At 40.2% G+C, this 19786-nt stretch overlaps 1 protein-coding gene across 6 annotated transcripts; it reads left to right on the top strand.

Annotated features, from left to right (window-relative positions):
* The first annotated feature begins 317 nt into the window (after positions 1–317).
* On the top strand, positions 318–19178 carry LOC107217717 (leucine-rich repeat and calponin homology domain-containing protein). Of its 6 annotated transcripts, none has more exons than XM_046731001.1 (14): positions 318–604; positions 9852–9996; positions 10106–10338; positions 10422–10558; positions 10633–10848; positions 10939–11124; positions 11265–11383; positions 11612–11761; positions 11940–12352; positions 12450–12601; positions 12700–12837; positions 12955–13032; positions 14124–14244; positions 17608–17758. In XM_046731001.1, the coding sequence occupies exons 1-14, from the start codon at positions 430–432 to the stop codon at positions 17625–17627; spliced, it is 2283 nt and encodes a 760-aa protein (XP_046586957.1). In that variant the 5' UTR covers positions 318–429; the 3' UTR covers positions 17628–17758. The 6 variants fall into 6 exon arrangements, with proteins under 6 accessions (XP_046586957.1, XP_046586956.1, XP_046586954.1 ...); XM_046731000.1 differs by having other exon boundaries at positions 14124–14253; XM_046730998.1 differs by having other exon boundaries at positions 14124–14349; positions 17608–17743.
* The last annotated feature ends 608 nt before the right edge of the window (positions 19179–19786 follow it).

Genomic DNA, 19786 nt, shown 5'->3' with positions numbered 1-19786 from the left:
GAAAAGAAGTAGTAGAAAAGAAAAAAGAAATACTCATATTTTTTCACTTTGGTATTTTAAAGAATGTCTACTCACACTGTCAAGTTTGAAAGCATAATTTCATTGATATACATTTTCGATTCAACGATTCGTTCGTTTCTGTAGTGCGATTTAACAACCGTTCAAAAATGTTTTGTCCGGAATCCACGGGAATAAATGAAGTCCTTTTAGTCCAATTGTATAGTTAGACAGCAAATTTATTTATTTTTTTTCACGAGTGTCGCGTCTAGCCTCTGTTTATTCGTGGTGAGACAGGGGGTGGGGATTGCTCTCGCAGCTAGCTTCAGTCGACCCGAGTCCGTCGTCTGTTAAGGGTCAAGGTACGACAGTTGTGTTGATTCGGTGGACTCGTGAGATTTAGTGTGCGTCCAGTCCCCCGGACCATGTAACATGGCGATGGTCGCGTCCAACATGAGTGGTCATATACAAAAACAGTTAACCCGTTCGTTGGAGCGGATTTTAGAAGAGGCGCACCTCAGCGGCGAGCTAAAACTGAGTGGTCGAAAACTGAAGGAGTTTCCGAAAACCGGCGTCAAGTACAACCTTTGCGACACCGTTACCGCTGGTATGTCGAACGATTGTTGTTTCCCTCCCTTCCGTCTTCGATCGCCGGTGGTATAGACAAACGGTTATGCACAGATGTCTGAGCGTTTTGTTGACCTCTGTTCACCGTATCTCGTAAATTAAATTTTAAATTTCTCCTTATTGCGTTGATTTTTGCTTCCGTAACTCGTCAGATTTGTTTACGTCACGCCCATGCTTTTCCGTTTATTGTTACGCCAATTATTCGTCCTGCACCCTTTGTCTTCCATCAACAATTACAGCCACTTATCACATCTCATTGCAGACATAATTTTAACTGAGATTTTAAAAAGCGTGAAAGAAAAAATCTATGTACGCAAGCTTGACGTATCGTACTTTCCCCTCTTTGACATTTTCCTATTCTTGTAACAAAGGTTCCTGGCTATCTTTACGTCTCTAGCATGGTACTAATTTCCGGACCGTAAAAGTGATGATAAGCTTCCAGGAAAATATAACGCGAGCTTCCCATCGAAAAGTAGCTTTAACTCGAAAACAATTTATTGGAAAAAAAAGTTATTACAGTTGACGCAACTCGTCAGGTTTGCTTATTCCTCGGTAACGCGATACCGGGGAGAGCGTTAATGTGATTGAATTATTAAATACGTATGCGCATCACGTTGCTTCGGTACGAGACGAGGACCGATTACGGCGTGCATTTAGATTTGCAATAGTTTATATTGTGTATTTCAGTCGTCATCGCCGTCTTACTAGAGAAAGTCTACAGAAGAACGCGGCGAGGCGACCCTTCTCCCTACGGTCCTTGTTGATGTAATCGACGTACATACCTATTTATTTCTTCATTTATTCAACATTAAATAACAAAGTTCTGTCGGTCCCTTTGTGTGCACATACATAGGTTTGCTGTGCCGCGACAAACATACTCGTGGAGTGCATGTTTGTTCCGTACAGGACTTTGAACGGGCGGATAACGATGAATTCTCGCAGGAGGCATTCGTTTCGTTGTTTCTTCTTTCTTCTTTCTCCGAGGCACTTAACTGTAAAACGTGCAGGAATGCAAAACTGCTCCTGTTCTCCTGTCTATTCCGATACGCCCGTTGCACAGGTGTGAACGAAGAGAACGGAAGATCAGTATCGCACCTGATAACCGGAGCACCACTCATTCGATGGTGATTCCGATATGGGCTGCGTCGACATCTATAACGTTTCGGTCTTTATCTTTTCCCAGTAAACCTCGATATGCTACCAAGAATGTTCCAATCAGTCACAATCTCGGAGTGATTAAACAGTCGAGGGTTCTGATACCTTGTTCCTATAACGGTCAGTAGAACTCCTGGCAATACGAAGCCTACATTCTCCTATTACATTGCAGATACGAATTGCGTAATTCCAATTGAACGACACAAGAAAGATGGACAGATGCTTCATTAATCCCTGGGACAGGTCCCCTTAGGCAGTATGTGAAGAGGGAAAGAGAGAGAAGGGAAGTGTTTATTTTTCCCCCCCATTACGTTTACCGTTACAGGTCTTTCCACTGTTTCTGTATTTATATTTGCTAACTTGAAAGTTGGCACGATAAAGTGTTGTATAGCCTCTAAGCACAAAACATATACCTGATTCTGAATTTCTTGTACTATTTCGAGCGCCGCAGGCAATCTTGATCATGGTTCTGCTTGCGGTTTTTCATCGGATTGATCGAGGTCCGTACATCGAGAGGCTCTCCCCTTCTGGACCATTTCACCTCGCGTAAATGGAACGTTATTATATTTCATTCTCCAGTGGTTTCTGCTCGCGTATGGCTAACGCACGCGTTTCCTTCGTAGTACACCAATGCGTGGAAACCTAGCCGCCATTCTTCCTGCTCCGTCCTATTTTCCGGTTTATTATTGTGTTGCTAGCAGGCGCTTTAGGGTACGCCGAGGTAAAAGCGTAAAGTACGCCACGTTTACCACTTCGGTATGTATGTACTCTCGAGTGCTTTTTGCGGAGAGGGGCTGAGAGATTTTCCAACCTCAGCTATAGCCGCCTTGGCATTACTTGTGGGTCGGTTTGCCAAGATGCGCAGAATTTTTATTCGCCCCTATTACGTGTATGAGGAGAATTGTTATTTTTACAATGCCGCAGGCACTCCGCAATCTGCAGTCGCACACACACACACACCGACCAATTTGCACTCGTCGTTTCTACTTCATCTTATATTATACTATTTTACGCCGGTCTTCCCGGAATTCATTTCCTTCCCGAGAAACTGACCTGCGGGGGTTGCATAACGAAGTTGTACCCCTCATTTCCTTCTTCTGATTAGATCGTCGGCTTCCCCCTTAGCTACGACGAGGGTGTCATTGCGCCCCTAAATTACTCAGCGTTTCTGGCAGCGTGACGTGGTAGATGTCGTACGACAAATGCGTTTTAAAAGTTTAACATCCATTCAACATGACCCAGCGCGCGGTTCTACTTGTTATATACAATTGGCGTTGACGAGTATTTCAATTAATTCCACCTTGTCATATCTTAATAAGCAAAGATTCTTACATCGTACAACTTCCATTTGCACTAAACCACAATTCTGCTCCGCTACTCATGTAGCTCGTCAGTTGTGATTTTATCTACACCTTTTCTGTATCCTTTGTCTCATGTAACGGACAAACGTATATAATTGTAGTCATGCAGATAATGGATGATAATGAGAATGACGGAACATACGTTATAGGCTTGTCGCAGTCACTCAGAAATACTTAAACTTTTATGCCTGCAGGAAGAACGATTGTATTTACGTATGTTATACGTATGTATGTTGAACATAGTAGTCTATGTATGTAAATCTGTCCTTCGTGAAAAAATTCCATATTGCGCATGTATGCTAGATATGGACGATATCTGTATTCGTATCTATATGGAATAGATTATATTTTCCCTGCGACGATGTTAGACCCTCGTGAATTGCAGTAAAGTATTTGTTCCCCGAGGTATATCTCGCTCGGGAATTTCCCATGGGAAGGCTGTCGCTGCTTCGCGAATATCTCGTGGTGACGCTGCATGCTTACTATATCCTCTTCACTTGTTCACTGGAAGCTCTCGTTCCGCGCATCCTGATAGTATTGCGAAGGAGAAATCGTTGCGACTTCTCCGTAGGCGGGGTTCGTCCGCGTCCTCCGCTTCTAAAGATAGCATGATGGTACGGTGTGTACGGTAGCCGGAGCAGCAGCTGCAGGGGAGGAGGCCAAACGACACATTAGGTCGATATTCCATAATGCCGTGTTGCGGCTTTTCTTGTGAGACGTCCATCGGGGCGGAGCGATGAATTCCTTGTGCTCAAATCGAACCGCGTTACCTCCCAAAGCATCGATATTTCGTATCATGGAAAAATTTTACAGAGTCTGTGCGAAGTCATTTTCCGTAGTTTGCGTTCACCATTAGTTGTAATGAAATTAAAATTCGTATTTTAATATTTCAAACGATATAATAAAGATAACTTTCTCGACGCACATCCAATTGTAGAGAAGATATTTCCGTTTCAGTGAGTACGAAAACCATTGTGTAAGTTACGAAAATAGTGTGCGATGTGGTAGGAGCAAGATATTGTTGACCATTGTATAATAAAACCTTTCTCTGACTTTGAAAAGCAACTTCCAGACCTACTTGTGATTCAAAGAATAAAACAAATCAATAGGTTTCTTTCCACCGAGCACATAACAAACAATCGTATTTTAATACTCCGCTCTTGCACCTGGTGGGTACAATACAGCACATTCATAATCCCTAGTGTAATACTCGATATGACGTATGCGTATTATATACATACACAAGCTGCGTATAAAGCCGCGCGATGACCACACACACACACGCATTCGACACTAAACATTACTACAATGCAAGTGTTGTATTATCCACGGGAGCTGACGTCACTGGGCGCAACGTCTACATATCAAGCTTTGGATATCGCTCACGATGACGGTGGAAGACATTATACGACCGTTTGGGAATCGGACGACCGGATGTCCTGGCGTTCGTCGTTCGCTTTCTCTCCGACGACCGGTGGCCCGGCCCCACAGGAATAGACAGGAGATCCGTCGGTGGACGCAGGTACACGTGCGTGTTGCCTCGGGGGTTAATAACTGGAGTTGTAAGTACACGCAGTCTGGCTGTCTACCTACCACTTGAGGTGCACGAGCGTGCGATCGCAAGTCCGGTGTCCACGCGTGGGCATTCTCCTGCTGCAACGCACGCGATACCTAGACGGCTCGATCTCAAGATACGTTGACGCGGTCGTTTTACTTTACGCCACGGGTTATAATTAGAGCCCGGCGCCTTACCCCGCTGGTAGGGCTCCTCGCCCTGCGATGAGGATCAGGGACTCCTCCGACTTTGCTCGCTCCAGCTCCGAATTCAAGCGAGAAATCGTATATTACGTTACAAGAATATTAGAGGCACTACGGAGAGAGCAATTGCTTGGGGGGTGTCGCTGGCCGAACCCTGTGGGATTATGTATAAATGTTTCTGCGACGGGACGGTGGTCGATTCGCGCTAATCGAGTTTCATTACGGAGGAGGAAGTTTCCGTTCTTCCATCTCTTTTCTTACGTGTAGACTTGTCATTTCTATGGCCTTGCTGCCGGTGTAATGTATCCGGATACGTGTTAACTGTATAATTGTGTCGAGGTATACTTTTATCCTTTGTCGTGTCGAATTTCGCTTTAATTATGTTACCAAATTGTATTATTCTTCGACAAGAAATAATCGTGCAAGAGATAGTGTCTCGGTGTAAGACGGGAGAAAAATAATTCATTCACATACTGACTGAGGCATGAGGCAAAAAAACTCACATTCGTGTATTTGGCTCATTTCATTTACGTAATATCTGTGTATATATGACACGAGATACATTCGTATCTCACGTAAAATCAATTGATCCTTTATGGAGGTGCATCACACCGAGCTGTCTGTGAATTGTATAAGCCGTATCAATATTTGAGACATCGATGAAAAAAAGGTGGAGCTTGCGATAAGTTTACGACATGCTTTGAAAGCCCGATACACGCAACCATTTAATTAACGAAGTGGTAATTGGTAGGCACATCGATTTTCGTGTTTAGTCTGATGGAATGGCACTCCCTTCGTTCAAATATATAGCACTGATAATCGCAACTTCTCGTGCTCATGAAGCCGAGTAACCTCGCTGATGCCAATAATATCACAGTTCGATCGATGATACAACAGTAACGATTAGGTGACAGCTTATGGTGTGCGACGAAGCCGCCACTTTGTTTCTCTCGTAAAGAATGTGCGCGAGTCAAGTTTCGATACCCGGCGGAGGTAAAACACTCTTGTGGCCAAAATCGAATATGCGTTTCTTCTCTCGCCTGCAGCACGAGCGGCAAATACATTGATATAAATCCCGAGGAATCGCTTCTCTAGGCCTCTTCTCGCTCGGCATCGTCGACCTCTCACTCTCTTCTCTCCAGCCGTCAATATCTTCTTTTCACTTATAAGACTCAGCCTCTCTCGCCGCACGTGTTTGACGTTAACGTCAAGCACCTAACACATGCGCGGTGATATATAAACGGGCAAGGGCCTTGCGTTATTATTATTTCATTTTCATTGTTTTCTTTGTTCCGCCAACGGAATAAGATTTCCACAAAAATCTTGCCATGTTTTTCATCGCTAGTCCTACCGCTTCCACAGCATAGAAATTGGTCACTGTTGCATTTGCAGGAAGCACAGATCAATATTACAGAGATTTTCTAAAATTAACGAACCCGGCGAAAATGACGTCGCGTCGTTGTTCATCATCTGGTTGCACCCAGAACATGACGTAGAACATACGACTAGCCCATGCAACTACAAAACAAACTAAGTAGTTACGAGAAACGACTTAATTAACCTTAATCGTTCGATGACCCAGTCAGAACCCCGCAGAGCAACGTCACGTTCATCGTATAATATCATGAGTAATATGCCAACTCCTGGAATCATTTTCGCTCGCTCCATGCGACAGGATTTTGATTTATCGTCATTTTCCACAACGAAAATTTTGTTCGCACTCCCCGGTACAGTTGCTTGCATGCCTGCTTTTCCCGGCTTGACTCCCGCACAGGCGATGTAAACTGTCTTTTGCGGTTTACTCGACTTGACTTTACGTTATCCTTGGGTCGCCTCGCGCCTCTGTGTCGCAAGACCGTAGCAGCCACTTCCGGTACGGACGCGCCAGCTCGACGCGACCTGCATGCAAAATCAGCAGCTATTGGCCCGGAGTACATCAATGACCCAGGAGGAGTTGTCCTTCGTGCTGTAAATTCTTAATTCAGAAAAATAATCGTTAAATACGATATTAAGATTTGCACGAGATTAATATGAATCGGTTATACAGCCGGTATGACTTACCGCAATAAGTAATTTGGACGATAAATTGAATTTTGCACGACGATGATCCTCTGATCTACATAAAAAATGATGCTTTTGTCGCGTCATGAATTTGCAATATACAATATCGCTTTGATGGTCTCGTCATCTCTCAAAGACACGAGGCTCGAATCAGCAGACATTTGTGTATCCATGTGTGTACACCGGCTTATGTAGAGTTGTACAGCGGCGTGTAATGGCACCCAGGTTTTCGCTTCGACAGCGAGGCTCTATCCATACCCCCTTTGCAACTGTAATCGCTGTATCGGAATCCCGTGGGTGGTTCGAACAAAGTTAAATCTCAGCAGAAGCGGCAGCAACCGACGCCAATCTCGTTCTTTATCGTTACTTTGATTATATTGACGACGAGCGTAGACGGCCCTTGATAATTAATATAATTACAATAACTATTTGAAATTATATTGTGTTTACTATGTACTGTTGAGAAACTCGGTGAAGTCGGGGTTCAGTGACCCAATATGAACCGGGCATCCACCCTGCTGCGCACCGTGCAAAGCAGGAAAGGAATAAAAATGACGCGACAGTTGGCGCAGAGAGTCTATTATACATATATGGCAGTTCCATTTGAGTAGACATAGCGAAAGTGATGATCACGGAACGTGTTTCCCACGCTAATTTTGTATGTTTTACGCACTTACCGATTCGCGATACTTACTTCAATGTCCGCACTCCGATATTTCACCTATTATAATATCACGCTCTTTTAGTCGCAACGACATCGTTCGATAAGCATTGCAAGTCCTCATCCTCCTCCTCGTCTTTGCTAGCACACCCTCGCATGTGCACTTGGTGTGCCCTATCGATCGGCTAGTGCACGCCAAGGACCTCGACCTTGGGGCGAACTCCGGATTATCCCCTTCCAAACGAGGGGAAACGTGTAGGGTGCCCGGTGCAAGTCCTGGAAATGAAAATACATATGGTTATATTTATGACCAGTAAAAATAATCCTCTGTTGTGTTATCTTGGGATTTTACTCGTGTCGTCGGAATATCATTTTCAGATTTTCTCAATGAGTGTACCTATATTTAGACGAGCGTCGACAATGTTATATAACGGTCAATTCATTTTTTCAAAATCACGTCATCGGTTATTACCGTACTTGCGCGATTGGTAGGTTCAACCTGCTGTACGCTAATGACGGAAATTCAGCTACTGCAGTTCGTTCGAAGACTGCCCTAAATTCAACCATGTTGCAACGTGTTCTTATTATATATATTACAGCATCGTGTGCATGACGTGGATGCTGCAACAATCACGCCGTCGAGGTTGTACGTATCGCAGGTAGAGGACGGTGTTTTCACCTTGGCCGCTAATTGGCCTGCTTTATTAACGCAATTAACCCGAGGTCGCGGTGACCGGACGCTTCGAGGAGATTGCAATCAATCGATTATCGAATCAAGCCATCTCTGCACCCTATTCTTCTTGCTTCTTTCTTCATCCAACCTTCCTCTCTCTCCTCTTCACTCCCAGTTCTCCAGGTCTCTCCCTTCGTTTCGTTTCTACGCGTGCCAAGCGTAAGAAGGATCCCCGAGACCCGCAGGAGCGTATTGATCAGGGCGTTCGGCGCCGGCAGCAGCTGAGTTGCGAGCCACCCTTCGGAGACGGGCACGTGGCTCGCACGCCCCATTCACGAATACACACTTCCTCGTCCCGGCCAACTCCGTGCCCTTTTCCAACGCAGCTGTTGTTGCTACGGGGAAACTAGGGACTGCCCGTCGGTGTAAATGCTTCAGGAATCATTATCTTGCACGGTTGTGTTCCTACCTACGCCCCGCACTTTTATATACGGTGTGGATTCAGGTGTATGTGCACTTAGGGTGTGCAAATGCATACGTATGGTAGTACGTACACTATGCGCCAGGAACAGGTAGCTCGACGAGTACTTGAAGCTGTATGTCGAATACTGCTACGGGCTAATGGAGGATTTCCACGCTCAGTCTATACTTTTTAACATTTTAGAACATCGAGTCGTGCAGTCATTCTAGGTTGACTTTTTTTCTTTCTCGTCCCACGCTTTACAATAAGATAGCAAACTTGTTGTCTCTAATTTTTTAATGTAAAAACTTCTCTCCGTCAATGTTTGCTGTCTTTCTCCTAAAATGATCTTGTTTTTAGAAGAAACACTGTTTTCTTCGTCATGTACAACTAATTTTCATTCTACGTGTTCGCCAGCTATATGATTAACATTTTCAATATTTCATTATTCTTGGGGTAGTATGAATACTGTCCTAAATGTTATTCATCGAGTTGGTACGACGAACTTATAGATCTAAAGAACTTGCGTGGTGCCAGTGTAAAAGTTCCATCATTTTTTTCCTATTTGGTGCTTTCGCGTTTGATCGGAAAATCTACTCACGCTAATTATTTGTCGTGGTCAAAGATATCCCGTCATGTTTAAGAAATTATTTTTACCTTGTAAAACAAAGTAAAATACAAGAAATTGTCATCGTATCGCGTGTAATAATGCTAGCAATAAATTTTGCAACTTCTGGATCGACCCCGACCGAAAACTTGAGCTGGTAGCTATATTACAGTTTGACGTATTTATAGTTCGAACTTGAACGTGATCTATGACTGCGAATTTTACTCGCGATAGAACAATAAATCCACGAGGACTATCGGTATGGAAGCACGCAAACAACTATTATGGAAGTGGCCTGCACAAGCCAAATGAATTAAATTCTTTTCCAATCTATCTTGAACCAGTCATTCATCGTGCAGATTGAATATTCTTCGAACATATCGAAAACTATCATACTATTCGATACAGACGTGGGTTTTTCGTCGACATTAAAATGTATTCCAACATCAGATATACGGAGTCTTAAAAGTATGCATTCGTTTCTGTTGCAGATTTGTCGAAAAATCGGTTCGCGGAATTGCCTGAAGAAGTAACCGAGTACCCTTTTCTGGAGAAACTTCAACTCTACCACAATGCGATTCGTGTCATTCCCGACACCGTCGTCATGCTCCAGTCCCTAGCCTACCTTGACCTGAGGTGATTTAACGATCACACACACGAATGGCGTGCATGAATTATAGTTGAACAAGGATTGAGCTTGTAAAAATTAAAAAAATAAAAACAATCAATCTTATCTCCCGTACAGTCGTAATCAACTCACCACCCTTCCGCGGGAAGTGTGTCGCCTTCCGCTTCAAACTTTACTCGTCGCTCACAATCGGCTGGTTTCCCTTCCCGAAGAACTTGGCAGGATGTCAGCGCTGGCTGAACTCGACGCCGGGTGCAATGAGATATCTACTCTTCCACCGCGGATCGGAGATTTGCCAAGGCTCAGGAGCCTCGACTTGAGGAGTAATCTTTTGGTGCAGCTACCAATAGGTAAGAATTAGTCGAAATATATAAACGTATACGTAAATATAATCGTTTAACAAGGTATTTCTGTTTGCCTTAATGTTTCATAGAGCTCACGTACCTTCGGCTGGTGAAGCTCGACGTCAGTGGAAACCGAATATCTGTGCTACCTAACGAGCTCAGGAAAATGAAGAGCCTCATTGACCTCAAGCTGATGGAAAACCCTCTGACTTCGCCGCCCGCTTCGGTAGGTCGACAACCACGTTATTTCATATAATTCCGTCTCGTTCTCTGCTCACAAAGTTATTCATTACATTACAGTTATGCACCCGCGGTCGTATTCATATCTTCAAGTACCTTGAGAGACAGGCCGTGAAGCACGAGCGTGCGAGGGGCGGAAGGGCTCGACGCATTCCCTTGGAGGCCCGCGGACACGCCACCCTTGACATAAGGTCCCACAGACGCCACAACGTCGACAGCGGGTACAGCACAAGCGACGGGGTTGACAAACGATGGTCGCAGGAAATCCACCCTGGGGTTGGTGTCCTTGTATTGATTGTTTCCATTTAGTTTTCGTCCAAGAGACGCGAGTCTACGATTCAGCTTATTTTTCAAACGTATTTTCAGTTCCTTCTCATTCCCCAGGTCCACGAGGGCGACGTTCGCGGACCTTGGCGTCAAGAATGCTCACCGCTGTCCATCGCTCTGCCTGCTCGGGAACCAGCAGTAATCAATGGCTCATGCAGTGGTACTTCGACACCCAGCACGATATCGCCGGGGGAGCACACCTCGCTGGAGGATGAACTAGGAAAGGTAGATAAAGTTTGATTAGATTTTTCGTTACTTTTGCGATGGATCCGACTATTGTATCGTTTACGCGTTGTTGAATACAAATTTGCGAAGATTTTACACATCTAAACATTTTTGTTTCATCGTGAAATTTATTCTTCCAGGCAATGATACTGCACGACCAACTCGAGAAGCGGAAGCTGGAAAGAAGCACATCTGATAACTGTGGTGATCCGCGGAGAATAATAGGAGCTAATTGTCCAAGTGCTTCTACCATATCAGGGTATGTTTTTTTATTGAATTTTCAATTTCAATATTCTCTCTGTGGTTTTTTTTTCTTTTGATTATTGAAAAACGCGACAGTTCGACGTCCCGGTTGCTCTTTATTTGTAATTACATCCAGTGTGAATATTTAGTATTTTAAATTACTAATAACAGTGCCAAGGACGTAAAATTGTGCTGCGTAACTTGCATGCGTGCATGAGAGATGCTATTGAGAGTGTTTTTTCAGCTACTTGGAAAGTGTTCCATTGACCCAAATCACACACGAACCACCCCTTGGCACCCCGCAATCTATACAACCTATTCAAACAACAGTCAACAATTCGCTACAGGTCAACGGAGATGAAAAGAGGCCTTTGAATCACATTCAAACATACAGGTAACGCTCTTTCTTCTGAGACCCAAGTTCGGTGCTGCAACAATTTTGTTTTTCTCTTTCAGTTCTGTTATTCATTTTCTCTTGTTGTTTTCTCTTTTTTATATTTTTATGTGATGTATAATTATTAAATTCTGGTGAAATAACCATTGGTAGTAATTGTATGTTCGATTTTTTTAAGGGAATACAAAGAGGCTTTGAGACAGCAGAGGGTGAACGAAGGGCCTAGCGTGTACAGGCTATCCAAGCAGATTACACCACCAGGCAATGAATCTGCGAATGAATCCCATGGCAACGAAGCATCAGATGCTAATCAAGCCAAAGATAATTCTCAGTCTAAGCAAATATTCACTGATGAAAATTCACTGAAAAGGCCGGTACAGAAAGTACCACCGTCCCGTATCAATTATCAAAATGCAGGCATTTTCAATGGTGGTAGCAATAACGAGTATAACAACAAAAACGGAAAACTCAGTGAGCAAACTTACAGAAAGCCTAACTCACCTATAAAAACTTCCACTAGTATTTCGTCGATAAATTCTAGCCCAAGTCATGCGCCAAGACTCGTCAAAACTGCTATAGGATACGTGGATGGTAGTTAATTTTTTTACACAACTTTTGTAAAAACAATTTTTCTACGAATATTTTAGTTACCTCTTCAAAACAATCGAAAAACTTTTTTCTGCTTTAGGTAACAAGAGTCCAAATAGAAGTAGTGGAAGTCCTAAATCAACACGGTCTGTCACATGGAATAGTAACATGCCTGAAAAATATTCATTTACAATGCGCAGAGAATTCGAACGAGCCAAAGAGGAGGCAGATTTGATTGAACAGCTTCGAAGTGTAAGTTTTAGGCCCAATTGTATGAATCTGCAGAGAAATCACTGTTGGTGACTGTTCAAAGTGCCTAACGTTTAAATGTCACTTTGCCTTTGATGCAGCACATAGAGACAAGACTGAAGATGGCTCTTCCGGAAGATCTGGCGCCAGCTTTGACCGACGGTGTTGTTCTGTGTCATCTGGCAAACCACGTTAGACCTCGTTCTGTAGCCAGTATTCATGTTCCTTCTCCTGCTGTGGTAAGTTTACAATCTTATACACGGTATGATGAAAATATTTAGGCTTAAGTGAGGATTTTTCATATGCTGCTTTCCATATAATTTGTTCTATTCGACTGATCACTGTGATTTATATAGCCGAAACTGACAATGGCGAGATGTAGGCGGAACGTTGACAACTTTCTTGAAGCGTGCAGAAAGATCGGAGTAGACGAGGTACGAAATATACATTTCAGAGTGATTATAGGATAAGTGTCACGAAATTATAAAATTTGATATCGAGGATACATATCCCGCATGCATTAGTAAATGTTATTATGCTTACAAAAATTACCCTGTGCCTTATAGAAGGGATCATATTTCTTATTCTCCTATCACGTTTTTTATCTAAATACAGCACAATAATGTTGTACATATCAATACAGCTCTCACCTAAATAGTCATTCGGTGTATCATAAAGGTATTTTGTAATCAATAGACCTATATAATAGCTTCGTTTTATCTGTAGGCGTAGATACCAAGTTATCAGGCAATTTTTGAAAACTTGAATGCACGTTTATTGACAAGTTATTCACTCGTCGTGCTCATTTCTTGTATTAAATATGTAGTAAATATTTGCATGGTGAGTGAGAGGTAGATTTAATTGATTTAAATACTAAGGATCATGAAAACATTAATCGGCACCACCTCATATTATTGATAAGGTGTAATGGGTTGTATTACTTTAGCTTTTTCATGCCTGATTATGTGAATGCGTCGGTAATGGTGAAGAAATTAGTCATTTGAATTTTCTCAGTGAAAAACGTGCAAATCCAACAACTACTAGTCAGTCCCTACTTCTCTACATTCCCCAGTACAAGAATGTAACTGACAATACAACGATGTCATTTATTTTCTTGAAAATACGTGAAGATTAATATTTGACAACGCGTGAAAGCAGGAAGACGTGTTAGCTGCATGCAATGGATGATATTTGCTTTTGTGTCTGATAGGTCGTAACAATGATGCTTTTTTAGAAGTCATACTTAATCGAAAATGTCCGAGTTAGTTAGTCATTAAAACAGTAACTGTAAAGAGAGGGAAAAAAAGCTGTCAAAAGTTATTATGATTTACTGAATACAGTGGGTAAAAAGATGAAATGAAATTGTTCGTTGAATTATTGTTAGATGGATGCTAGAGGCTATAACGAAATTTACGAAGATATTAATGAAAAGAAATACGGACTGTTATGAGATGTAGATTTAAACGGGAATGAAAAGTCTGGAAGGTGAAAAACTGGGACTGACTAGTGTGGTTGTTGGTTGCAGGAGGTGTTGTTGGACGCGGACGCGATCATGGACGTGGGTTACATGGATGCCTATGGGCTGGAGGCTCTCGGGCGTCTAGTATCAGCGCTTGTTGAATTAGAGGGCTTCGAAGAACCTGCAGGTTCATCTCGTACGATTCAGGACAGCGTCCTCTCCTCGATGCTTTTTGCCACGTTTATTACTACTCTGATGCTACTATATATTTTTCCAATCCCTGAGTAGGAAGGTTAATTCCCGAACAGTTGACGGACCTTTTATAATTTTGCTGCAACAGCTGTAATTCTTAGCCATTAACATTCGCTGCATAGATTGTAGGATATAACAGATCGCGCTTAAATGCAATGTGGACATGTATATCAGAACGGTGCTTAATTATTACTTAATACGCATCAAGGATGAAAAAATAAGAGATGGCTGATTATATCGCATTATTGGCAATATGTATAAACACTTTTGTAAGAAAATATCTTGTGCGTGTTCCAATTAACCTAGCTTTGTAACATTAAACATGCCTTTGAAGTTAGATATTCCTAGTGTAGTCGACCAAAATGCCGAGGCTCTCGAGAATTGATTGGCCCGTGAACGATTATAATTTCTTCCAAAAATAAGCAGATGTATATGTAACTATCAATTGAGTTTTCGTTTCTTCGAACATATCAGAAAATATTCATAAGGTTTTGCGGTTTAAATTATTCGACATATGTCAGTAACATTTACAGGACGAACAGTTCTCAAGCAGTTTAGCCCAACATAGACGGCAGGGCACAGCAGAGCAGGGTCACCGCGTTCCTGCTGTTGCTAATTTATTTTCATAGATGCGCGCCAAATGTAATCGTATACCTACGTGTAAAATTCATACGCGTAGCACGAGTATTAACACGTGTTATATTTAATATTAATCAATCAATCAATTTATTATGAAGGTTCGATTCAAAGGCGAAATCTCTCCACGTGTAAGTTCCATACCAAATGGTTATTCTGACACGTGCTTCTATCTTATTGGGTACAAGTTTGGAATTGACGTCAACTTTTGATACTAGCATTTAAATTTGTCCTTGAACTCGCAACAACGTAAATTTACATACATATATTGTATTAGATTATACTGTAATAAGTACGTACAAATTAGCGAACTTTATTTATACTATTTCACAGGAATCTTTTGTAATTCAGGTAGGAATTACCAATTATTTATTTTCAATGCTACTGTAATAACTTTTCATAATATTTGCTACATAGCATTCATTGCAATAATCTCATCTGCTCGCAGGCATCATTATATTTTGAAATCTAAGTGAACTGTTGCCATTCAAAGTTTCACCCTCTAGTCTCAATGATACATTCTATCTAGTCATGATATGGCCAAGCTGAATGGCAACCGATTTTTCGCAGGGAATAGGTGGATAATAAATAGTATTATTTTATTTTCATTTTTGAACAATCTTGGTTTTGTTATTTCTTTCAAATTTTGAAAATGCATTTTGTATTTTTGCAGAGTGAGTTTATCTTTAATGGATTTGATTATCATTAGGCATATGGATATTTGAACAAAAACGCAAATCGTGTTTGTTCTTATTTTTATAACTTCCCTCCTAAAATTGAAGCTCGATTCAACTAATTTGTACATTGGTCTGATGTGAAAGTTTGTTTGTAATGTATATACCGGATGTCTATATCCTGCGTTTTAATTATAAAATCAGTATTAATAAAATTGGGCATCCGCCCGGGTACGAATATTGATATGCTAAAAGACTGGATTTGAAGTATAGTTTTTATTCTGATATCGTCGGCTTGGAGCAACAATATCCCATCTTAGAATTTCGTTGGATAACATCGTGTTTCCAAAGTGATTTCCGACGATAGCCGACATTTTTGAACGACATTTTGAGCTGAGGTTTTGTTGAACCAAAACCTGAGATGGGATGTTGTTGCTCTCAGCTGACGATATAAATTTTTATCGGAAGGAAGTAGTTGACTAATTTAACGTCTTTGTTGTATGATGTGGAAGCGAAATCATTCCGTTATTATTAATATTCGTTATTGTACATCATTTAATTAATCTAATTGGTGCTTGGTTTTTTACTAGAAGCTTAAGCGTTTGCTTTTAATTGTTATGCATTGGTTCTTAATTTATTATTGTATGATATAAACCAGTTTTCAATCATTATTTATTTATTGAAAAAAATTATTTTGTATAAGTATATGTGATGATTGGTCCGAAGTTGGAAGATAAAGTGGTTGATTGAAATAATGGTGTAAATCAATTTGAACCACTACTACACAGCATGAATTCTATTTTTCAAATGAATTTTTTTTTCTACTAATCTACATTATTTCAATTACATTGTTACCTGTGAAAGATTTGTCCATGTATGTTTGCGGAGGTTGATTCTGAGACGATTATTACGATTTTCACACGTTACTCGTTTGAGGGTCAACCTGAGCAATTGTACATCTGTAATATACATTCACAAGATTCTGCTCGAAAACTATGTAATTTGCGATATCATAAGTAAATGACTGTGTGGTTTACATGCAATCTACATACTTATGTGCGTGGTATACAGTGCACGTGATTATTCATTACAGCAAATATTCGACAATCTCAAATTATTCGCTACTTTTGCTGTTGAAGAAACTTTTGAGGATTATAAGAATATGTGTACTGGTAATCACAGCACTATATGTGTACTATATAACGTCATTAAGCTTGGAAAATGCAACTTTTCGATCGATTTTACCGATTGCACTATAAAAATATTCCATCCCTCGTTTTATCGTATACCAGTTTTATTCACTTCGATGCTGCACAGTTATCAGACCTGCGCTAAAGCAGTGCAAGAACAAGTCTAATAATATCAAAAAGATCTGAACTGCATATAATCTTCTTGATACTGAGCGTGTGACGTTTAATATAAACATAGTATTTCGTAACATTTGTGTTTTAAGTCTGAGAATGAAAAAAAAAATTTAAATAGGTTTCCGATTCTTCAAATCAAATTTTGTATTTTCAGTCTGACTATAAAACACGATCTCAAAATGCAGATGGATCACATATTTCACGAAAAAGTGATTTTTGGATTGTAAAGTTTTAATTCTTTCAATTTGTTCAGGATCATATCTCACAGGATATTTTATCTTCCTTCTTACATGTCTGATACAAACGGATGGTCGAATATTTTTTTCTCTCTTCTTCGCTTATCATGTACCAACCTAGTGTACCATCTCGTAATGTGTAACCAAAATATATCCTTGTAATATCGTCATTTTAAAATAAAATATTCTTTTTATACGGAATATCAGTTTTCAATAACTAAATGATTATACACCATGAGTGCATGAGTTTCCAAAAAAACCTCGGTGGTGAGCTCTGTCAAAAAATATTTCTTTTTAAAACTGCCATGTGCATCTCATATTTTATCTTAACTAATCAGTTTTATAAGCCATTCCTAATGGGTAATTGTGGGTTTTCAATATTTTGCAGAACTTGGTATGCTGTGCTAGCGATGTATTGGAAGGTGGTCGTGGTGTCGTACGAGTTGCAGTCACAGTTGCGGAGCTACTCAGATTCCACCGAATGCGATCACCTCTGCACATAGCAGCCTCTGGATCTCCGCCAATAATAGCCAGCAACTTAACTGCTTAGCGTCAGAGTATATAAAGAATCGAATTTTATTACTGCTTATGAGGAAACTAGATTTCCTTTATTGATGATGTCAAAGTTTGCTGGACGGCTCCAAGCAATTCAATGGCAAACTTATTTTTATTCTTACATTTAGTTAGGTACACACATTAAAATGTGACAAGCAGATAGATTTGACATTAATGTTAGGTGCATAATCTAACGAGACTTATAGACTAATTGAATCGTAAATAATGTTACGACTTCGTTTAAACCAAACTGTATGCGTACCGTCGCTGAATATTGATAAAGTTTATCCACCTTATGGTTAGATAGGTAAATATTTGACTCATTTTTTTAGTTTAAAGATTCTTAATTATACACATATAACTCGCATGTACATTGTATACATTGTAGGATCTCAATTATGACGCTCTGTTAAGCCGATGTTATATATAACTACATCCTAATCGAATTGCGATCTCAGGTGATATGTATTGTGCCTGATAATATTAAATTTAAATCATGTTCAATACTTTACTGTACACGTAATTGGAATGATTAGAATTAGATACCTAATGTTGGATTGAAACTAATGCTGGTTTGAAGGTGACTGAAAATTAGGCGATTAGATTTTTGATACATACCAGTGTTTCCGTAAACTTTTATGTCGTTGTGTGTAAATTTCGGGTCCAAGCTGAAACCGTTCTTACAGAACAAACGAAAGTACTTCGAATAATCGAGTCAATAATTTCTAGTGTACGTTTTTCCCAATAGAATGTGTTGAAAAATTTACATACAATCGAACTAAAGCACACTGAGAATTGATTTCGATAATTGATGATAGTGTTATATTAATACCGGCTTATAAACGGACTGCTCGATAGCGTATTTATTGTGCCAAAGATGTAATTTTACTATCACGCAACAGGGGCACGAGATCGGTTGGCCTGTTTCGGTTATTATAATAGTATATCTGCCAATACTATCGAATAGATTTTACCTGCCTATCAACGTATCAATCTTGAGTAGCATTATACTTGAGAAATGGTATAAGATTACTGTACGCGTTAGATTGACTACGTTACCAAGCGTTTTAGTAACGCAAATGTGTTATAACAATTAGGAAATATGTTTTGTAACCTAGTATATGTATAATATTAAGCCACACGTTCATATATTTATCATTTACCATTATATCAAAAGTCATGCGATAAAATTCGCCTTTATAATCTGCCAGTACTATCTGTGGCTTCTTTTCAAAAGAATTTCAAAATTCAATGTAAGTAATGAAGATGGGATTTGTCATAAATGCATCTGATCATGCGTATGTCCGATTCTTTCAACGATCCATTATCTAGTGATTGTTTGTGTATTTTTGAGTATTATACAGAAACATGATGTATTTGAGAATAAAAATTGTGTATTACGAATTTTAAATTATTCGTTATTTACAAATTCCTGCATGAATTCTGTTAACGGTTTTCTATATCCCCCGAAATACTTTGTTCGAAAAGTTAATCTGGACTGATATCGTTTCATTCCGAGCGCATGAATACCAGTAGCTGAATTGCCATTACATTTTCAATGGTAAAACTATCGAAGCAAAGTCAGAATATTGAAGGAAAATTTCAAAAGTATAATGGAATTCGAATAGGTGACCGGACACAAAAACAGTGAAATATTTCAATATGACCTGATTCTCCATCCAACATTTTAAGCAGGGAGGTGTTACAACGACATTTCTTGTTGCGATAAATGAATTTTTTTAATAAGTTATTGTATGACTTTGCAATAACATGTATTGTAATAACAAAAGATTTTTCATTTTACTTACGGTACATGGTAACTATGGTAAGAAAGTTGGTTTCGATACATTATATAATGACTAGTTCAAGTATGAAAATATTATTGTATTTGATACTTTAACGAATAGCAGTTAGTTACTTAATAAAAATACTTAGTTATTACATGTAAGTTTATGCTGCTTTCCCACCTGTTTTTAAGTTGCACCGTGGGTGCGTGCAATGGTAATTGGTCG

This window comes from Neodiprion lecontei, chromosome 2 (assembly GCF_021901455.1).
Source record: "Neodiprion lecontei isolate iyNeoLeco1 chromosome 2, iyNeoLeco1.1, whole genome shotgun sequence".
Taxonomy (NCBI): Eukaryota; Metazoa; Arthropoda; class Insecta; order Hymenoptera; family Diprionidae; genus Neodiprion; species Neodiprion lecontei.
This window is presented reverse-complemented; position numbering and strand designations above follow the sequence as displayed.